General features: G+C 52.2%; 1 protein-coding gene across 1 annotated transcript in view; it reads left to right on the plus strand.

Annotated features, from left to right (window-relative positions):
* The first annotated feature begins 15960 nt into the window (after nt 1-15960).
* SEZ6 (seizure related 6 homolog) overlaps nt 15961-22523 on the plus strand; it is a 46027-nt gene continuing 39464 nt past the window's right edge. The window contains exons 1-2 of the mRNA XM_060134699.1: nt 15961-16005; nt 16569-16800. Of these exons, the coding sequence (XP_059990682.1) occupies nt 15961-16005; nt 16569-16800 (277 nt within the window). The remainder of the gene's footprint in view (nt 16006-16568; nt 16801-22523) is intronic.

Here is a 22523-nt window from a genome sequence, read left to right on the forward strand (position 1 = left end):
AGAAAGGATTGGTTATGGGACTTCCCTGGTGGTGCAGTGGTTAGGAATCCGCCTGCCAATGCAGGGGACACGGGTTTGATCCCTGGTCTGGGAGGATCCCACATGCCGCGGAGCAACTAGGCCTGTGTGCCATGGCTACTGAGCCTGCGCTCTGGAGCCTGCGAGCCACAACTACTGAGCCCGTGTGCCACAACTACTGAAGCTCACGAGCCTAGAGCCCATGCTCCACAACGAGAAGCCCATGCACTGCAACAAAGGGTAGCCCCCGCTTGCTGCAACTAGAGAAAGCCCATGTGCAGCAACAAAGACACAACACAGCCAAAAATAAATAAACAAACAAAAAAAAAAGAATGAAAGGATTGGTTGAATAGTTGCCTTCAGATGCAGTCATTTAAAATCAGATTCTGGAATATTGGGGGGAAGTAATGTACAAATATATTTGCATTCTAAATTTCATATAATAAATACAAAGCAAAGTTCCCCCTTACCCTAATCCAGTCCAGTTCCTCTCCTCAAGATACCAATGATCAATTTAGCACATACTCTCTCAGACCTTTATTTTTGAAGAATCAATATTTAATGTAAACAAGTAATAAAACTCAGGTTATGCAAGTTGGTAACTAGAGATGTGTGTCAGTGCAAAGAGAAAAAGACTCACTGATTATACACCAAAATGTTAACAGTATTCAGCTCTGAATAGTGGGATTGCATACGATTTTTATTTCCTTCTACAGGAATAATTGTATTTTCTACATGAACAGAAAAGGGAAACAATAGCATTTTTAAATATAGTAAAACACAAAGAATGGATAACATTGGCTGCCTCTGAGGAATGAGAGAGACAGTTCACCATATACCGTTTTATGCCTTTTGAATTTTGCACCTTGGGCACGAATTACCTATTTGAAAAATGAATGAAAATTTTTAAAATTTAATATGGCGATAAAATAAAATGAGGGGCAGGTGGAGAAGACCTCTGAAGGATGGCAAGCCCTGGTATTCTGGGAATCTGCAAAATTCCTCAAGCTGTAGTTATACAATAGTTTCTCCAGTAGTGCTCGACTCTTTCTGTCTCACCAGGCAAGGAATTAGGGCCTATAACCTAAGAAATGAGGTAGGGTCTAAAATAAACCAGGCTGCCAGCCAGAAATAACTCTGCAGTAATTTACAGCACAGCAACAATAACGGCTTCCTTGAGCCCGTTTTCATACTTTTTCAAAGTACTTTTCATCTCCCTTTGGTTCTCCAAATTTTCCTTGAGGGGACTTGCTGCTGGCAGGTTCCTGGGCAGGAAAGAGGGGAGCTGAAGGCCTTGTCTAAAGGGCCATTGTTTGCAGTCTGCCCCAAAGATCCACATTTCCCAGGACTGGGTGTTGGGTCTCAGACAACAGTGCTCTCTCCTTTCCAGATCATCTCATTCATCAGCACCCAGCCTGTCACCTGTATATGAGCCTCAGGTTCCTAACTTGTAATATGAGCGTAATCAGCCTCGCCCCTTAGACTGAGCTGTGGGTGATGGTTGATAGACTGTAGGGCAGAGTGCTGCCCAGTCAGAACAGAGGGTTCCCAAAGCTGAAGCGGCTTCCAGGAAGCCCCCTGGGTGGGGGGCAGGGAGGATCTAGACAGCCCCTCACGTCCTGCCCCTCAACGTGCCCGCCCTGCCCAGAGACCTAGGCCCAAGGGTGAACCCCCCGCCTTCACGCTGCTCAGCACAGGGGTGCCCACCGGTGATCCTGTCTCACCTAATAAATTCCTGTCAGAGAAGCAGTCAGGGCCTGGGAAATAAATAATTATATTTAACATTTTGTAATAACAACAATTAACCAGTAAATAATGTCCTTTAAACTGCAAACGCTGGAGTAAATTAATTCTTCTAATGAGCTGTCAGGCACGGAAGAAAAAAAGTCCCCGTTTCCTTTGGTGCCACGAGGCTGCCGTGTGAGCAGCTAGGGAAGCTCACCTCGGGCCCCGGGAGCTCATTACCGGCGCGGATTATCCGGGGAATCAGCCGGCCTCGCCTGCTCCCAAGTGGGCGCTCCGCACCCCCCCGTCCCCCCCCCCCCCCCCCCCCCCCGCCCCTTGCGCACCCAGCGCACCAGGCGGGCCGCATCCGCACCGCACACCGCCTGGTGCCGGCTGCAAAGGAGCAGAGCGGAGAGCATTTCAATTAAAGACGCCCCCCTCCCTCTCTTTCCCCTGTCTGGGCAGCCTCAGCCTCGAGGTGGCCCGGGCCAGGAGCCGAGGACTGAGCTGGGGAGAGAAATCAGGGCGCATCCTTAGTCCTTGCTGCGTGACCTTGGACAGCTTTCCTGCCCTCTCTGGGCGGGGAAGTCATAAATGGAAATGTGAAGCTAATCAAACCAAATGTGATTACTTCTGAGCTCCCGAGAAGCCTGTGACCATAAAAAGACACCTAAGAGTAAGGCAGCTCTTTATGTACTGAATCAGAGTAATCTCCAAGATATATTGTCAGGTGACAAAAGCAAGGCACAGAACAGTGTGTGGGGCTATGCTACATCTTGTGTATTAAAAATGGGACTAAAGAAAGAGAATATGTGTCCCTATTTGCTTGTATATGTGTGGATAGGAAATGCAGAACACTGCCTGCCCCTGGGAAGGGGAACAGGGAGATTGGGGTGGGACGGAGGATTTTCAATGAACCAGCTTATTTTTTGTACCTTTATTTTTTGAACCATGTGCAAGTATTGCCTGTTCAAAATATAGAGTCACACACATCAGAGGTCACCTTGTCTCTCAGTAGCTTTCAGGAGGTGGGAGCCACAGGGGGCAGCTGAATTGAGACCCCAGCTGAAACCCCTCCAGAGACAGTGCTGCGTCTCTGATAACCTCTCCTGGAGACAAGCTCATGAGTCCGGAAGTGCTTCCAGGATCTGTTCCCATTCCCTCCTGCTTTCTTTGGAGTTTCTCTCTTCATGCGCTGTATTTGGTGGGTGAAAGGGCTGATAGATGCAAAATGGGGACGGGGGTGGGGGCGGGTGAGGAGCAGCCACAGTACAGAGCAGAGGGAGTGCAGGCAAGCCCAGCCCTCTGGAGCATATAGGCCTGGGTTTTAATCCGCATCTGTCACTCCCTAGCTGTGTGGTATTGTATGTCACTCTCCCTTGCTAGGCTTCAGAGTCCAGACATCCCTGCCTCCCTCGGGGAAGACTAAGATGCTGGGCCTGATGAACAGGCGTCCATCCCCACAAGATTCAGCTCATGCCCTTTGCTCCCCAGGACAGACAGAAGACCCCCTTCACAATCCAGGGCCATCTGGCCCCCAGACCCAAGCCTCCCCAGCTGCAATGCCCAGTCCCAACCCCCAAAGGAGGTAGATATATGGCCTCCCTATGGCTGGTGTAGCTTTGCCCACTTAGTACCTAAATTGTTCTAAATCCAAACAGGCTCAGGGTAGCTGGTGGCTGAGAGATAGTGTTGGAGGCAGAAAATCAGCCAGGCTCAGGGCTCAGTCACAGCCCCTGGGGGGCTACTATGGGGCTGGGGGTGAGGGAAGGGGTGGAGCAACAGTGCTCCCAGCCCCCATCGCTATCTGACCAACTCCCTTTTTATCTGTTTGGATCCTTACCTTCCTCATTACCTGTCTCCTGATTTTATTTTATTTTATTTTTAAATTTAGTTATTTTTTATTTTATTTATCTTTGGCTGCATTGGGTCTTTGTTACTGTGCACGGGGTTTTTTTCTCTAGTTGCGGAGAGCAGGGGCTACTCTTCGTTGCAGTGCGCAGGCTTCTCATTGTGGTGGCTTCTCTTGTTGCGGAGCAAGGGCTCTAGGCGTTCAGGCTTCAGTAGTCGTGGCTCGCAGGCTCTAGAACACAGGCTCAGTAGTTGTGGCGCACGGGCTTAGTTGCTCTGCAGCATGTGGGATCTTCCCGGAGCAGGGCTTGAACCAGTGTCCCCTGCATTGGCAGGCCGATTCTTAACCACTGCGCCACCAGGGAAGCCCCTATCTCCTGATTTTAAAGAGTTTCTTAGCTAAAATATATTTTAAAAGCCCTGACCTTGGCCGTTCAGAACTGGGCACCCAAGGCATGGGGTTCCAGAAAGAGGAGGCACAAGAGAAGGGGAAAGGGACCCAATACACGTTGAGCACCTGCTGCATGCCGGGCACTCCTAGGTATTCCACCTGCAGTGTTTCATGTTAATCCTCACAACCTGTGACTTGGGTAATAGTATCTCCACTGTAGAGACTGGATAAGAGAAGTTCCAAGAGGTTAAGAGACTTGCCCAGGGTATTGGACTATAGTGATTGGGCTAGAATTTGAACCCAGATCAGCTGACTCCAAAGTCACATCTCCCAACACCCTGCTGCCTGTCCCAGGCCCCATGCCTCACCACCTAGATAGACTAACACGGTTGGGAGAGGAGGGGAGTAAAAGCTGAGGTGCAGGAAGCTGGCCAGCTGGCCTCCTGACTCATCACCTCAATACCCTCATCTCAGTACCTGCAGCATCAGGTGAAAGTTCAGGGAATAATTGCTGATTGTGAGAATTCTGGGGAGGCTCCCTTCCCTGGCAGGCTGGGGGAGGAGGAATGGCTTCATTTAACCAGACAGGATTCAGGCAGGGGGAGAATGAGGGGATCTCTGATGGTATGTTTAGGACAGAGTGCTGGCTAAGGCTTAGGGAAGGGAGTCTAATAGACCTGGGTTCAAATCCAGGCTCCATGGCTTACAAGCTGTCTGACCCAGAACAAGTTACTTAACCTCTTTGAGTTTTGGTTTTTTCTTCTACAAAATGTGGAAATTGTTTCCTCTCTTTGGGCTGTTGTGCGGGTTAAGAAGATGAGGGGTGTAAAGTTCTAAGCTTACTCCCTGGGCATAAAGTAAGCACCCAGTAAATGGCTGTGTCTGTACGGGTGAGCTTTTTTGCTGCCCTGCTAGACAAACTCCATCTCCAAGACCAATAAGGGCAGTTATCCTGGTGCCTGAAATAGGCAGACTACCTCTGTGATTCCCAATTTGGGAGGCAGCCCAGAAAGGCCTCCAGGCTTGGTTTTTGCAAGGGGCAGCGGAAAATCGGAGCTGAAGCCAGCAAAACGAGGTTCCCTGCCGCAGGTCTGAGTCAGCTCCTCCTGGGTCTCGGGGTTCAAGAACCTTCCACAAGGTCACACAGCCTCCCAGTCACCCTGTCCTCCATACGACTGTCCCCTTGGCCTGAGCTCTCCAAAGACCCTGGACACCTGTGTGCATGAAACACCAGCTGGGAAAGAGAAGTGCTTCGGTGAGCAGAGGAAGCTGGTCTCGGCCACGGGGAAATTAAAACCGGCTTGCCCAGCACTAAGTTACCATGTCGCCTGAAATCAGATCGATTTCTTGGGCTTGTTGTGACGACAGTGTTGCAATTGATTCGTCTAGATGGCGAGGAGTTTATCTATTTGGAGCTGTCTGTTATTGATCTGAATAAGCTTCTAAAATAGCCCAAATACCTGGTGAGGGCGAGGTCGCCACCAACTCTGGTTCAATATTAATTATAATAATGAACAGGCATGAGGAGGGTTGGTTCGTTGCTTGCCCTGCAGGGCTGGCCTCTGTGAAGTTTGGTGTTTAATATTCATTGTGGGTCAACCTGTACAAAGAGCTGGTGGACACTCCTAAACTGAGGGAAGTTTGCATGGGTGGTGATGCTGGTCTCTGCTTCCATGGGACAGAGAAGGCACTGGTGCTGCTGAAACAGGCAAGATTTAGGTTAGACCTCAAGAAGGACTTACTAATGACCGAAAGTGGATGGATAGAGCATTTCATTCACTTATTAGCCTGGACAAGTTATTTCTGAGTCTCTTTCCTCCTCTGTAAATTGGAGATTATAATACTTAACTTCTCAGAGCTTCTGCTACTGCTATTCTGGGCCAAAAAAATAAGACAAAACAAAACTCAAGGCCTCTTCTGGGCTGTCTGCTGGTTCAGGGAGAAGCAAACGGTCCTACTTTGGGTAACAAAGCACCTGCCCTTCTCAGCCTTGACAGAGTGAGCATTTGGTCAGTAGAGTTATTATTATAATAATTATTAATTCTATGATATTTACTGAGCACCTGCTACACGCCTGGCCCTGAGGAAGAACTAGGAAAGAAGCCATGATTGCTTTGAGGAGACCTGGGTTACTATGGGAAGCAGGACATCCCACTTGCTGGAGGCTCTCAGGGGTTAGGGAGAGCCCGCTCTCTGGGAGACAACTTGGAAAGCAGGCAGATGGACATAAGGATCTCATGGAGTGGGCGCAGGTCCCAGGCAGGGTTACCCAGCAGAAGACAGCTCTGCTAAAAATCAGTCCACAAGAGCCCCTCCAGAATAGCATTCTTCCAGGAAGAAGAGGATCCTGCCCTCAAAGGATCTAGCAGAAATGTGATTAGACTTCGTGGTTCTGGTCTGCAAGAAGCAAAGAATAACCAGCTGACTCCCACTGCCCCTGAAGACACCAGCTGAAACTGCATCAAGAAACATGGAGGTCAAATCAACATAAGTACTTCCTGGCTGAGGTTTGGAAAGCGGTGAAGGAGACCCTGGATGGAGAGACTCCCGTGTCTGTCTGGGAGCCTGGCCTACTGCCTTCCTTGTGACATTCCTGCCTCTGTTCCTACAAAGCTCTCCTCTTTCCTCCAGCTCGGTAGCTGGTGGAGACCCCCATGGCCAGCCTTAAGAGAAACATCAGAAGAAAGTTAATAGCGAAACGCTCTGGCGGATCTAATTGATTTTTTTCCTATTGGTTCCCTAATATAGGTAACGCCGTTCCTGCCGCTTTTTTGGGCTGGAGATTATGTCATAAATAAAGAGATTTGCTCCCTGTATCCATGTGCTTATCTTTAATAAGTTAAGAACTCGACATGCTTTAGGAGGACTTGAAATAAGCGACGGATCTGGTGGTGACGGCTTCAGCTGTGGCAGTGGCAGCCGCAGCTTTATTTCAGCAGAGGGGGAGGGAGATGGCTGAGGCGGGTGGTGGGAGAATTTGCATTATTCGGGCTGCACTGGGCCCAGGCTCAGCCGGAAGAAGAGAGGGATGGGAGGGAGAGCTGGGGGGGAAAATTCGTGGTGGCAGATGTGGCAAAATGGCTGGACAGGGCCCATGAGGCTGGGGGTAACATGGGAGTTAAGAGTTCAGGTTCTAGAGCCGGGTAGCCTGGGTTTAAATCCCAGCCCCATCGTTGCTTACTAGCTGTGTGACCTTGAGCAGTTTACTTAGCCTTTCTGCTTCCTCATTTTACAAATGGTTAATAGCATCTACCTTAAAAGTTGCTGTGAGGATCAATGACATGCAGAATGTTTAGAACAGAGCCTGGCAAGGGGTATGCGCAGACTATGTTAGCCAGAACATGATAGACATCATCTAACTCAGTTCACCTGAACTGCCACTGAGCCTCTGCCATGCGCCAGGCCTTGGTGTGGGCTTCACAGATGAGTGAGACACAGCCCAGCCCTCATTTCATGGAGCCCAGCTGGGGACCCAGCCCCTGTGACTGGCATGAACTGGGCAGCAGTCCTGAGTGTCCACACCAAGGGAATCCAAACAGGAAGTGGTGACCCCTTCCTGGGGAGGCTGCCATCCTATGTCCCTGTCTTAAGGCTCACTCACTCTCTAGTTCCACACATCCCACAGATTCACTAGCATTCCCTTCAAGCTGACAGTGAACAGAAACTGTGCAGCATGTTCAGAAACAGCTCTACTCAAGACTGAGCACAATCACCACCAGCCACTGTGCACTTGAGTGCCAGGCTTTCTCTCTCCTTGTCTCATTTAGTCCTAAGCACCCCTATGAGGACAATACTATCACTAGTTCCCATTTTGTACTTAAGGAAACTGAGGCACAAAAAGGTAAGGTGATTTGCTTGAAAGCGTACAGCTGGTAAGGACCGGAATTTGAACCCAGATCCACTGACTTCCCTTGCTCTAAACACTGCCCTCTATTTCTCACGCTGCACTTATAGTCACAAGCATTAATGAAGCAAATATAATATGCAAAACCCTAGGCTAAGGGCTGAGGGGATAGAAAAATATGAACATTTATTGAGCACCTACTATGTGCCAAGCACTCCTACAGGTTATCTCACTGAATATTTCTCTGAAAGGCAAGTAGCATCATCCTTCATTTTTTAAAAAAAGATTTATTTATTTGGCTGTGCCGGGTCTTAGTTGCGGCATGCGGGATCTTCATTGCAGCACGTGGGATCTTTAGCTGCGGCATGCGGGGTCTTCAGTTGCAGCATGTGAACTCTTAGTTGCAGCATGTGGGACTAGTTCCCTGACCAGGGATCAAACCCGGGCTCCCTGCATTGGGAGCATGGAGTCTAAGCCACTGGACCACCAGGGAAGTCCCTGGTAAAGAAGTAGAAGCCCAGAGAGGCTCAGAGACTTGCCCAAGGCAAGCAAAAGGCTGGGATGATTTGAACCCAGACCTGACTTTGAGGCCCGGGCACTGTTCAGGATGCCCCCCCAGCCTCTTGATGAGCAGTCTTCCTTTCCAGAAGGCCTTGTTCTTGCAAACCACTAACATGATCTCGGAGCAGCCAGCAGGCCTGCCCAGCCCTACCCAAGAAGTACCAGCAACTTCCTTTCCCCCACTCACTCAGAAGATGGAGGGCAGGCCCAACAGCGTTAAGCGAATCAGTTGCTTATCCTATAAGTGAGGAAACAGAGCTCCTTAGCACCTTCACATCCTCACTCCTTCCCTGATAAGGAAATCAAGGCTCCAACATGGGCCAGGTCTTGGCCAGCCCCTCTGGGCCAGTGGGGCTGAGACCAGAATCACGCCTACCTCCACTTCCCAGTGGTACATGGGGCCACCTCAGTGATCCCAGGATGCTGCTCACCGTGTCCCATCGATTTCTACAGCTCATCTGAGTAGGATTAGATGAAGTTCTCCCTTCACAGGCAATTTCAGAGGGGCTGATTGTCAGTGTAGAAGTTTTCAGTGAGGGGCAAAGTCAAGAAGCTGTTTTTACCCCCCTACAGATATGCTAGAAGTAGAATCCTCCTCCCTCCCATAGGTCTCAGGTGGCCTTGTGCTTTCCCAGTGGGAGCTGGTTTCCCTCTCAAGCCTGCATTTTGCCCTCTCCCTCTCTCTTCCAGGCCATTGTCTGGCCCTGCAGATTCTGTTGCTTTAAAGATTGGTGACCTCACAATTGGTTGCCATAGAGACCATTGTGATGTCACAGGCAGAGGACAAGTAGTTCAAGGAGGAGTGAAGGGTTGGAGTGCATGGCTAGAATTAAGGGACATTTGGGATTTCTGTCCTATTTTCATGCCCAGAAAAGGTAGTGTCTGGAACTGCATTCTGATATCTGAGGGAGACCTGACCAATTTTCCCTGTGTTCTCCTGGGACTGAGATGCCTAAGAACCCAAAAGAAGGGCCAATGAAAAGGGACATCAGAAACACTCCCCACCTTGGGGCTCTCAAAGGAATGAGATAGATGCCAGGAGGAACTGTGTGACTGGAAGATCTCCCTGGAGTGGATGATGTTGCTTTGCCTTAGGAAGCTTGAACCATGGGAGACACTTAGCCTCTAGGGCTTTCATTGCCCTGTTGAAGCACCTTGTACAAATGGACATGCTGTGTTTCAGTGTATTGAGACTCTATCTCCCCTCCCTGGACTGGGAGCTCTGCCTTTCCAACAGGCCACTAAGGTTCTGCCACAATAGACGTTCCCTCATTCAGTAAACAAACGAGTGAGAGGGTGATGAATGAACTGGGTAGGAGGTTGGAGGAAGGTAGAATGAATGCATGGACAGATGAATGCCTGGACAGATAGGCAGATGGGGAGCCTAGAGGTCATGTGCAGCCCCCTGAGCTTTGGAGCTCTACACCTGCCTGCCTCTCTAGCTGCATCCCACCCCACACTTCTTTTTCTCTATGATCCAGCCACACTAACCATCTCTTAGTCTGCCTACCACAGGACTTTGCACATGCTGTTCCCTCTGCATGGAACATACTTCCCATGCCTATTCAATCGAGTAACTCATACTTGTCCTTTAAATTTGTATTCAATCACTGCCTCCTCACGGAAGCCTCCCCTGACTAGATCAGGTCCCCAGCGTGGGCCTCCACAGCCTGTGAACCTCTCCTGAGTATCTGCTACATTGTAGCTTTGCATTTAATCAGGTGGTTCTGTGCAAGGTATCCCATTCTAGACAGTGAGCTCTGAGCAGGCTGGGGCAGTGTCTGTTTTCACTCACCTTTTTATCCCCATCACTTAGCACAGTGGATACTTAATATTTGTCTAAAGAATAAGTTGATAAGTAACCAGCCCTGCCCTGCCTGTTCCAAGTGGCCCACCATCCACGGACTGCACCAGAGGAGAACATCTGTGCATAGACCTCCTGGAGGTGAGACCAGGGCAGCGGTTAGAGGTCCAGTGAACCTGAGATCCCTCCCACACCTGCTCCTGCAAAGGCCCACTGGCATCTATAGCTTTCTGCTCTGCCTTGGTATTCTGTATATCTTGGTTGGACCTACTAACTAGCTACAAATCACTTAGCCTCCCAGAGCCTCAGTTTCCTCATCTGTACAGTGGGGACAATAACAATACCTACTTCATAGGGTTGCTGTGAGGATATAAATTCCCCAGCTCAATGCACAGTAATAGTAAATAATAAATGATGCTGTTATTCTTATTTTTAGAGGTGAAGTACAGCCCACTGGATTCAGAGCTAACTTCTAAAAAAATGGGGAATATACCAAATTTTCATAAATCTGCTTTAAGTGCATGTGGCAATCTTTTTGAAGAGGAAATACTTAAAGCCCTTCTGTAAAATATGAACCAGCTATGAGCCCGTCCTTTATGTAATTCCAAAGCTTCATGCCTGGGTTTGCTTAAAGGGGAAAACTCAATTATCCTTTCACATTATTCAAAGCAACCCCCTAATCTTACCTCAGGCGTTAAAAAAAAAGGGTGGGGGGCATTCTTCTACCCCCAGCCATGGCATGACCCAGGGTAAGTACTGTCAGGGGCAAGGGCATGAGGTCCAGAAAGTGGTTCATGCCTCCCCCATCCTGTCCTAGTCCCCGGAGGTAGGTGGAGCTGGCCTTGGGATTCTGTTGGGTAGAAGGGCTCTCCCTGACAAAAGGAGACCAGCTTTTGGTCAGTTGGTACCTCCTCCTTGCTTGTCCTATGCATAAATACTCTCTGTCTACTACTGACCGGGATTCCAGGTCAGGCCAACCCAGGTAAGAAGCAGGTGGGGCACTCTAGCTGGCTCCACATAGGAAAGAACTAAGATGCCTTTGAGGGGCATCCCAGGCAGCCTGGAAAGTTTGTTCCTTCCTCCCCCACCCCCAGCTCACAGTAGCCCCCTGAGGCCCACCGGACAGGAGCAGCCCACACAATGCATCTGGGGCCTCCTCCCCCTTTCTCAGGAGCTCACTGCCCCCCGACCCATGACCCACACCCTCATCACATGGTCATCATCCTGGTACCAGGTCTCCAGCCTGAGCCACACCACTGTAAACCCAATGCCTCTGGACAGATGTATTTAATGTAAGTTCAAGCACTAGAAATATGGAGTTCAGAGCATTTTATTTCTAGAGCCCTCTATATTTCTCTGGGATTATCACCTGTCTTTGTTCCCTCCCTTTCTGGGTTATTATCTTTGGACCCTTTCCAAGCCAAGCCGCCTTGATTGCTTGGGGAGAAGAAGGCCGCCAGCATACTCCCAAGGTTTCTCTGGGTCTGGTGAGGGCAACCTTGGGGGACCCTTTCTTCTTCCTTCTGCATAACTCTGCAGGTGGCCGCACTGCCCAGGCAGCCTTGGCTTTTAGGAGTTGGCTTCACCAAGAGACTCTCCAAGTGCCAGGGAACATTGAGGGGTGGTGGAAGTAGAGGCCTCATCCCCCAAGTTAGGGAGGGCTCTGCTCAGGGTGAGCCTCAGGGTACAGAGGGGAGGGAGAAAGCCAGCTGTTCTCTTTTCTACACAGTGCCAACCTAGCCTGACACCAAATTAATAGCATTCAAATGAGATGCAAATCATTATGCAAATCTAGAAGAGAAGGCCGCTGTCACCGAGGGCCTTTCGGCTGTTGGAAGACCAGCACCTTGAGCCCTTTCCCAGAGGACCCCACAGGCTCCCTTCAATTTCAACCCTCAACACTTCAGCACCAGCTGGTGTGAAGAATCCGACGAGACTAGAGTGACCATGTCAAGGTCCTCTGATGCAAGGGCCCACTCTGGTCTCACCTCCCAGGCACTCGGGTCCTCTTCCATTCTGAAATGATGCAGAGGCAGCCACAGAAGGTGATATAACCTCCCTCTGGATGCCAGAATTCCAGTTCCCCACTCATTAACAGTGTATGCAAAGTAGATAGGGGGAGGGTTTGCATCTATTTAACTGTCCATTAAAATGGCCTCACACCCATCACCTCTGCACAGGCCCAGGCTTCCACATTGTCAACCCCTGCTGCCTGCAAGCACCATGTGGTCCCTGTGCCTGGTAATTGCTGTGGTGTTTGTTGAGCTGTATTTGCATTTGATTGTCATTTAACTGTCCATCTTTCTCCTTCAATCAAACCGGGGATTGGGCTTCTGCAATTGATTATTCATTTTATTTTCAACCCCTTGGTGGGTTTTTAAGAGTTTCCTTTATTAGTGCCACAAACTTGAATCCTGGGACTTCAATCATATGGAGGAGGAAGGCCTCCTCCCACCATCCCAGGGCTCCTATGTGAAAATGATGTAGCCAACATCATGGATCTTAAGTCCTTTCCCCAGTCTCTCTGTTTCAGCACCTGCCTCATTTCTGCCCAGCCCGTGGCATTAAACATTTATGGAGCTGTGGAGGATCAAAGGCTTTGGCTGGGGGTGGTGGGCCGGCTGGAAGGCCTCGATCTGGAGATGGAAAGCAGCTCACATCAAACCCCCTTCTGCTGCTGTCTCTACCCATCCTGGGCTCTTGCAGAAGCTGATCTGGTCCTGGTCCTGCAGTGGGAGCAAATACTCAGGAGTTAGGACTCCCATTTATGAGAGCAGAGCCCTCCTTCTGCCCCTAAATTCAAAAGGTTGACTTTGGGTACTTCAGGAAGCCTGGCTGGAGCTGTGGCATCCCAGACTGCTCCAGATGCTGCAGGGTCTCGGAGCCCCGTCTGAGGAGTGGTTTGAGGTGAACAGGCAGCAGTGTGCCCCTGGGAGTCTCTGGAGTTAGGTGGTAGCCCCTGCTCCTGCTTCCCTGAAACCCCCAAAACCCCTTGGCTCCATGGAAGATGTAGCTCTGGTTTGAAAGCTGTGTTAGAGGAGACTAATTTTCTTCTCCTTTCACTCAGAAAGCAAATGTCATCCAGGCAGAGACTTCAAAATAAGTCACCAATGTGCCTGTGATCCCGCAAATTGATGGGCTGTTTGGAAGTGGGGACGTGAGGCTGGCTTCTCCAAGGGTGTGTGCTGGATGTCTGGCACCCTCTGGGCAGAAGCTATGAGGGTCCCTGAGGTTGGAAAGCCCCTTCCTCCCTCTCTCTGGCTCTCAGTCCTAATGCAGCCATTGTAACTCAGATCCCTTCCCGTACCTTCTGAGTCAGCAGTGAACCCCTCAGTTCCTATCACTAGCCATGGTGCTTGAAAACCAACCTTAATAAGTCCGGACTCCCTTGTTTGGGTGCAAATATCTTTGTGATGGGGTAACCCCTTCCATGTAGTCACTAAGGATGTCCTATGGCTCAGACGAACACAAAGCCTGGCCCCAGCCTGCTCCAACGCTTCCTCCTACATCCCTGCAGAGACTCCCTTCTCCACCAAAACCAGTCTTCTCCCTGACCCCACACCATCTTGCAATTTCCACCACTTTGCATTTGCACAAGTCCCTCCCTCCACTTTGGATGCCCTCCTTCTTCCTCTCCCCTGACTGAAACCTAAAGCATAATTAAGACTGATTTCAGGGAATTCCCTGGTTGTCCAGTGGTTAGGACTTAGCGCTTCCACTGCAGGAGGCACGGTTTCAATCCCTGGTCGGGGGAACTAAGATCCCACAAGCTGCATGGTGTGGCCAAAAACAAACAAAAAAAGACTGATTTCAGTCAACCCATCTGCTGTGTGAAACTTTCAATGACCTCCCCTCCTCCTCAAAAGCAATTGTCCCCTCTCCATTATCTTACAGCACTAATTTGGCACCGGTGACCTGCCTTGGGCATGCCATTATTTATTCACAAATATTTATTAAGCATCTACTATGTGTAGGGCACTGGGCTAGGTTGAGATTTGAAGAGACAGACATGTTCTGAACCTTCACAGAGTTGACAGCTAGTAGAGAAGACAAGCAAGCAATTACATAGACAAGGAAGCCCAAGATCCTCTGGGGGTAAAGAGCCAGGTGGAGGACACAGAATGAAGAGGAGAAATGAGACCAGTAAAGGGAGCCTTGCAAGTCTCCCCAGGCTGCCACTTTCAAATGTGTATATGACTTGAGTGCACTATAAACCTGTAGCATAGAGCTGAATGTTCCCTAAGGCATCTTATTGTCCTTAATTTGTGGGTGATGCTAAGATCTGGGGAGAACGGGCCCCTTGAAGGGCGTGAGACAAGGTGTTGACAGAAACTCTACTACTTCCCAATTTGGTCCAGGCTCTGCCTCAACCTAACTGGGAACCCATAGCACAGAGGCCACGTTGACTGTCTTCAGGAGGGAGGGACAGCCCAGGTACATATTCTTCCCATGATGCAGTACAAACCCATCCTCTGAGCTCAGGGCAGAGTGATGCATTCTGGGGTTTGTAGTCTTTATTGGACCCCCTCCTGAATGCCTAGGTTACTTCAGGTGGTAGAAACCATGATGTGACATGTTCCTGAGCTTCTCCTTCTTGTGAGTAGTGCCCACCTCATCAAGAAGCCCAGCTGCCACCAGCCTCCAAATCCCCATGAATCATCCTGGCACACAAGGTTCATCCCTGGGTCATGATTCACCCTCCTCTGCCCAAGCTGCTTAGTTCAGAGGAGCCCAGGAATCAAGGAGGAGCTCAGGAATACCTTCAAGGAGGAAAGGAAGAATCTCATGCCATTTGCCAGTATTTCCTCAAACTCCCCTCATCCACAAAACCTTCTACCTCCCTCCTCTGTTGGCAACCCTCTCCCTCCGTCCCTTCTGCATCTTCTTTCCTGGCTTCCTCTCCCTACCTCTGATTCTTTTGTCAAGTCCCTTCCCTTCTGCCATCCTTCTGCTACTGCCATATTTTTTCTCAGCTTCTTGAAACAACGGTCCAGAAATCCTCTCCCAGTGACTCCCTCAGGAAATTCTACATGCCACCTGCCTGCTGCCTGGGATTCTTTACAGGGATCAAGGTAGCTCCCCAGGGCCCACAGTAAGAGGATCTAGAGGGAATCTGATAAGCAGAGCTGGAAGATTGTGGAGGTGGTAAGGACAAAAAGACTGAGGAATGAGCAGAAGTCTTGCCACTTGCTTCTAGAATGAGATCAGGAAGAGCATTGGACAATGACTGGAGTCTGGAAGCTTTGGAGAGGAGCCAAGTTCATGTGAAAAGAACTAAACAGAAAGCTATCCTTCTCCCCGGGGGCCACAGGAAGTTCAGCCCTCCTCTTCCTCTACAGGGAGTAATAACATCAGTCACAGGGTCATGTCCCATTTGTCCGTTGAGGCTCTTCAAGTGAGCTCATCCTTGGAGCCAGAAAAACCTCTGGATCTAAACATCTGCCTCAGGGATGTGACTGCCCTCTTTGCTGCCCCATGACTCACTGGGGCTGCTCAGCCCAAGCAGAATCCTAGAAGCTTGTTCTTCTATGCCCTTGAATGGTACAGCCTCCCTGGCTACTCCCCTGGGCCTCCTTCAAGTCTCTATCTAAAATAGCCCTAGGGAAATGCCATCTCACACACACCCCATGCCTCTACCATTTTCTCTGCCAGTTCCAGGAACCTGGGCAGGGATAGGTGTGAAGGGTCTGCTCTCACTGGCTAGCGTTGTGGCTTCTCTGGTCCTGTAGGGGGGCCAAGGCAGGGTACTGGAGATCCAGGGCTGCAATGGGGACCCAGGATATTACCTTCAGCTTCCCACAGTTTGACCAGGTTGGCTCCTGCCAAGTGTAGAATGTCTTCCCAAGACACGAGTACCACTGGCTTTTAACTATAATATCAGAATAATTAAGCTTTTCTGTGAGCACAGTTTGCTGCTGCTGCAGCAGCCTGGAGCCCTGGCATTTATTGAACACAAAGTAATAAATTATTGTCCTTTGTACGCTCAAAAGCCATCTTCATTATAGGCCCAGGACGAAGCTGCCCCAAGGGCACGCGGGCCTCGCCAGCTGCCTCACTCGCGGACTTCTTCCCAGGTCACCCTTGGCGCCTTCAGGTACCAGGATGGGGTGGGGAGAGATGGTGAGAGGGTGGCTTTCTCACGGAGAATCGGGTTAGAACCCCACCTCCTCAGCAGGCTGCTAATGGGGGAGAGGGCAGCAGGCTTGGCTGGGCGTGGGCAGCGCGGAAGGGCGGGGGCCGTGTGCCCACATTAGCAGGGAAGTCCTTCCCTTGAGCTGGCGGCGGCGCGGGAGCCTGTGCTCCCGCCGCCGGGTCTTCTGCGCCTTTGCTTGAGACTTTACGGTAAGCCGCTCCTCCCGCGCCCCCGCCCCCAGCCGGCGCGGCGATCCCCGGCGCCGACGCCAGGCGCTGGCCGTGGTGCTGATTCTGTCAGGCGCCGGCGGCGGCTGCGGCCACGCTCCCTCTCCCCGGCAGGACCCGCACCCAAGCCCCGCCGAGCTCCCAGCCCTCCCATCGCGGCCCCGACCTGGGGCGCGGCCGCTACCGGCACTATGCGCCCGGCAGACCTGCTGCTCCTGCCCTCGCTGCTGGCGCTCCTGGCTCACGGTAAGGGACCCCGGCGTCCGGCGGCAGGACTGGGCAGGAGCAGGGTCCCGGGGGTGGGAAGAGAGGACCATCCCCGCGCTAAGCTCCGCGCATCTGGCTGCCCAGCCCAGGCACCTAGCTCCGCCGGCTGCGCTGCCCCCCGCGCCGGCCGAGCCGGGCGGGGCACGGGCTCCGCGGGCGGGAAGCTGCCGCTGCTCCCGCCATTCGCACCCGGCCGAGACCTCGCCTTTACTCATCTCTCCGGATCTAATGGGATTTTTCAGCGGCAATTCATCACGCCACCCACTTCCCACATACACTCACGCGTTCACCCGCTCGCTACCTCTCCACACTCCAGGCGTCTGGGAGCGCTGGGGCGCGTGCCGGGGGGCAGAGCACAGGGCGGTGAGTCGGGACGGTCCCGTTGGCGGCCCAGGGTCCCGCCTCCGTTGTCGCCCGCCAAACTTCGTTCGACTTTGCCACCCGTTCCGGGGCCTCTCACTGCGGAGGGACGGGGCCGGATGGCGGCCGGACCCGGATTTGGGACTTCGCTCACCTCTCTCCGCCTTGGCGCTGCCACGCGGGAGTCGGGATTTAGAGTACAATTCCAGGGAGAAACTCGGGGGATCCGGGGATCCCTATCAGGCTCCTCACTCTGCCCTGGGCTGCAACAGCTGAGGTCCTGAGATAGAGACTCTGTCCTCCCCGGAGTCCTTTCCTTGCACCCTCCATTCTTGCACACGCCCGGGGCTCTTCCTACCTCCCTGCCTGACGTCCTGCTCGGCCCCTCCCCACCCCATGGCCGCAGACTCTTCGCAGGAGGACTGGTACCTCACCCTGCGGTCCTCGGTCCCCCGCTTGCGGTCAGATTTCCAACTTCATCGGTCCCGGGTCGAGAGAAGCTTGGCCATGGAGTGTGCAGCGAGGGAATGTTAGGGAGAGGATGGGGGTTCTGTGCCTCGGGGAAGGAAGGTTTCCAACTCTCGGCGGGACCTGCCCTGGCTCAAACAAACGCTCTCAAAACTACGGACACCCACGTCTTTCTTCCACTGCAGCCAGTGACTGGTGTGATCGCCGAAACCTTGCTTGGCGTTGGGACCCGCCATCCCTAGGAGTATGGTTTGTAGGGCATGATGTGGAGGGGGGAGAAGGTGGGAGTTTCTAACCTCTTCGCTCCATCTTTCCAGGCCTCGTTGGAGCTCAGGGCGGTGGGGCCGGGGCCAGGTTGGGCCCCTGGGCCACGGTTTTCTTCGCTCTGCGTCCCCAGAGACGTGGAAGCCCCTCTCTGAGCCTCTGGCTCCAGTCACACGCAGCCAGGTGTGCTCACTCTGCTCCCTGGCTGCCCAGACCGGGTTCTTTTGTGGCTCCAGGAACTCAGTGCCATGTGTTCCCGCTGGGGAAGAGGGAAAGAGTCCTGAACGCCCTACAGGGCCAGGGCAGGGAGAGGGGGGAGGAGAAGCTCGCATCCTGGCCCAGCTGTCCGAAAATGTCCCTGGGAGCCCGGGGCATTTCTTGTGATTGGGCCATGTCCTTGTGCTGGACAGCTCCCTTGGGGTGCAGGGCCTGTGTGTGCCTCCTGGCCTGTGGTCCGAAATCTCCTGGGTGGGTGTGTGGGTCTGTGTGTGAACGTAATCAGGACCCAGAGTGTCCGGAGTAGTGGGTCCAAGTGTGTCTGGGCTTCAGAAGGTCTGGATGTTGCATGAGGGCTCAGCAGTGAGTGGTGTGAGGAGTGTGTAAGGCCACCAGTGTGCGGTGCAGCCTCTGCCAGAAAGCTCCCTGCAGGGCTGGAGTGAGACTGTGGGTCTCCAGGAGGATGGCTGGTGTGGCCGGGAGTCTGGGGAGCCTCGCTAGGCTTGTGCGTGTGAGCGCTGAGAAGAATCTGTTCACTCTGTGGCAGAGAGTCTGTGTGTGTCCAGCCAGTGTCCCTCCCTGACCATCCGGACCTCCCCAATGCCCACGAGACCTCTCCCCCAAGGGGTGTGTGGGATAGGGGTCTGCCTGCTTGGAAAGATCTTTATTTTCACTCCCCAAGGGAGAATAGGAAGGAGCCTGGCAATGCCAGGCCTGAGGGGAGAAGGCCTGGACCTGGGCCAGCCCTGGCACACCCCTTCCTCCCAGAGGGGCTGCAAGGTCCCAGTCGTTTGGGTACTGAGTGGTCTCACTGGCAGGCAATGCATTTGGCCATCTCAGGGCTCCTGGGGGCTTCAGCAATGAGAAGGTGGGCAGTAAAGACCTCGGCCTGTGAGCCTTTGTGGCTGGGTGGTGCATCCCTCTGCCTCGTGGCCTCGAGAGGGGAGCCTCAGCTTTCCTCACATTTTGGCAGAGAGACACAGGCTTGGATGCAGCCGGAAGCAGCCCAGAAGTGGCAGGAGGCGGCATAGGTGGAGACCTCAGGGGCAGGGCGAGATCGTGCTGGGCCAGGCTCAACCCCATGGGTTCAGTCCCCTATTCCCTCTGCAGCTGCGGGGGCACGATCGGCCGGAGGCTTGAGGGGCGCCATGAGCCACCGGTGGTCCTCTCAACCCACAGTTGGTACCCAGCGATCCTGCCACAAGGGGAGAGGAAAGCGGTTTGGGAGGGGCGGCGTGTGCTTGAGCCTGCTGTGTCAGTTTAATGATTTTTAATGAGCAATTACCTTTAGTCATTCTCCTAATTTCTGAATATCAATAAAGTTAATTAAACTCTGCATGTGTGAATGTGGCCTGGGGAGATTGTGAAGGTGGAAGCAGCAGAAACTGGGGTGGGGTTTGGGTCTCCAGAGGTAGAGGCTGCCTCCACTGGCTGTGTGACCTTGGACCTGATGCTCCCCCTCTCTGAACTCTGATGGAGTATGTGGTGGGAAGAGTGAGGGAGGGGACAGCAAGTAGGGGTTGCTCTCTGTGCCAAGAACTGGGGGACAGTGTCTGGGAGGCAAGAAGAGGAGGAAGGCTTGGCCTCCAGGAGCCCTAGTGCTGAAAGAGTTAACAAACCAGGGCTGCCTTAACATAAAATGGTAATTGCCGTTTCCTGCAGACTCTGTGGTAGGTGCTGGAGTCTGACCGAATATTCCTGAGTCTGGGGGCTACAGCCAAAACTAGCACCAAGCCCTTCTCCCTGTTGCCCAACCTGGCACTTTGGGGTAAGGAAGGGAGTGCTGGACACAAGCCTCAGTGGGAGACAGTCTAGATTGCACTCAGAGCCCCAGAGGTTGACATGGCGGGCAGGAGGCTCCCCTGGCTTTCTGAGGAGACTGGAGGACCCAGAAACTGCCACGGACTGGAGGGGAAGTCTGGGTTGGCTTTTTGCCCCTCACGGGCCTAAGCTCATCAGGCTAGGCAGGCCCTGGCAGCGGTCCCAGCCTCCTCAGCAGGGTGGCAGCTTAAAATGCCTTGGAGACACCATGGGGCGCTAATGGGGATTGAGGAGACACAGGGGCTGGGTTTAATTAGAAACTGGGCTTAATTAGAGCTTCTGTGCCCCTCCCACCACGGCTGCCTGAATGGTGGGGGGCATGTCAACAAACCTCCTTCCTGAGCCCCTCCCTCCACCCAGCCCTAGGTGCCCAAGCGTGCCAGCCTCCTCCACCCTCTTTGTCCCCAACTCTCCAAGCCTTTTCAGGCCCCGTTTGCCAGGCTGGGCTCAGTTCAGGGATGCTGCGCCCCAGCCTGGGCAGAGCTGTCAGAGCTGGGTACCCCAACCCCCAAATAAGAAAGAGGCTGTGGAAAAGGGCGTATATAGGTAAGGATTACTTTAATGAAGCAACCTCTCACTTCGGATGGTTAAGAGCCTCAGACTACCTGTCTGTCCTCAGGCATGTCTCTGTCCTCTGTGGGTCTCCACCTCCTGGAGCGTTCAAGTTTAAGGTGCACCAAACTGGTGGTTGCCAAGCCTGGAAGCACATTAGGGCCTCCAAAGGCTGTCAAGTCATGCAGATTTCTGGGTCCCCAGCTTACTGGCCTCCTCTCAGGGAGGGAGAGCCAGGCTGTGTATGTTAGAGGCTTGGGGGCGGGGGGTTGGTGTTGAGGAGACAATGCTACCAGCCCTAGTCAGCAGCTGGGAGGTGGGGAGCAGGTACTAGGAGGTCTCCAAGGCCCCTTTCACAGTAATTCCGGCAGGAAGCCAATTTGCCCAGCCAGGCCAATCAGTTCCCCAAACTATCCATGTTTTCAACAGCTTCTGGTCTCTTGCTGTTCCTCCTGCCTGAAATTCTTTTCCCCTCCTGGGCCAACCTGGCTCACTCCATCTCATGCTTCAGGTCCCAGCTTAGTTGGCCCTTCATGCAATTCTTCTGCACATATTTACAGGACATCTACTGTACGGTTTCTCAGGGGAAGCCTCACCTGACCTCCAGCCTGGGTCAGGGGATTCTTCCGTGCTCCCACCATCCCCTGGCTTTCCCCCATCAGGTTACGCATCTTGTTGGAACGCGAGCGCCTGATTGCCTGATGCTCCTTTCCAAGAGCAAGACGGAACTCAAAAACAAGGGTACCAAATCTGTTTTGCTCCGCCCCTCCATTTCAGGGCCGTTCTAGAATTCCTCTCTGGAAGAAGTTTAGGGTCAGCTGCCTGTTTAGAAAGGAGAGCTGGGTGCATGGCAGCTGGGACTGTGTCTTGAAGCTGAGTTTGCGTAGCAAGCACACTATTTTTACATAGATTGTATGTTAGGATTTTTTCCCTCTCCTAACGGTTGGCCAATTATCCCAACTGTAAATTATAGCCTTTACTTAGTTTTTCCCTTCCACAAATTAAGCTGTCACGCTGTCAGCCTGAGGTGGCTTGGGGGTGGGGTGCTGATGGCCATTCTGAGAGGGCTAAAGCCTCTCTCCTGCTGCCCTAGTGCCACCACTGCTTGGGTCCCCAGTGGCACAGAGCCTAGCACATGGCATGCATTAAATACACGTTGAATAAATTCATGAGCTGTGCAGGTAGGCAGCGGCAGAGTTAAGCCCAGAGCCTAGGCTTCTTGACTCGCTCCCACAGCATGTACCCACCACTTCTGCTGGCTGGGAGGGTGTGCCCTGCATGAACTTAAGGACTGAGACAAGGGAGGGGTAGCCCCATATCTTCTGTCTTTATCACCTTCTCATCCATCTCAGCTTCAGACACCCTCACAGAGCTTGGAAGGACCAATATGAAACCTTGGGAGCAGCTCTGAGCCTGTCATGCCCTTGAATGAAAAGGTGGGGGTAGAGGAGTCATCCAGGACCACCACAGTTCATGTCCAGGAACCTTCCACAGCTCCGAAAAAGTGGCCCCTGCGGTGTATCCATCCCCTGGGGTACATTCATTCATCATTTCACAAACATGTTATTGAGGTATGAGGCCTGGCTCAGAACCCTCAGGGGCCAAGTCTTTCATTTTTAAGCCTTTTCTATTTTAATACAAGAGACTAGTTATCCCCACTTTACAGATAGGAAAACTGAGCTTCAGAGAGATTAAGTCACTTACCCTGGGCTTAAAGCCAATAAGTAATAAGACTACTCCAAAGTGCCTGCCCATTTTGCAAAACCTGGCTGCAGCCAGCACTGTGTCTACTCCCCCACCCTAAGGCAGAGCTTCAGTACAAGCAGATGGGAACCCAGAAGAGTATCAATATCCTAATAATAATAGTAATAGCAGCAATAATAATAGCAAACATTTATCAGATACCAGCTATGTGCCAGGCACTGTACTGCTTTATATTCATTTAGTCCTCATATCATCTCTATGAGATAGAAGCTATTATCTGCATCTTATAGAATGCCAAGTTCAAGCCCATGTTGTCA

The sequence above is a fragment of the Lagenorhynchus albirostris genome, chromosome 20 (genome assembly GCF_949774975.1).
Source record: "Lagenorhynchus albirostris chromosome 20, mLagAlb1.1, whole genome shotgun sequence".
NCBI classification, from domain to species: Eukaryota; Metazoa; Chordata; class Mammalia; order Artiodactyla; family Delphinidae; genus Lagenorhynchus; species Lagenorhynchus albirostris.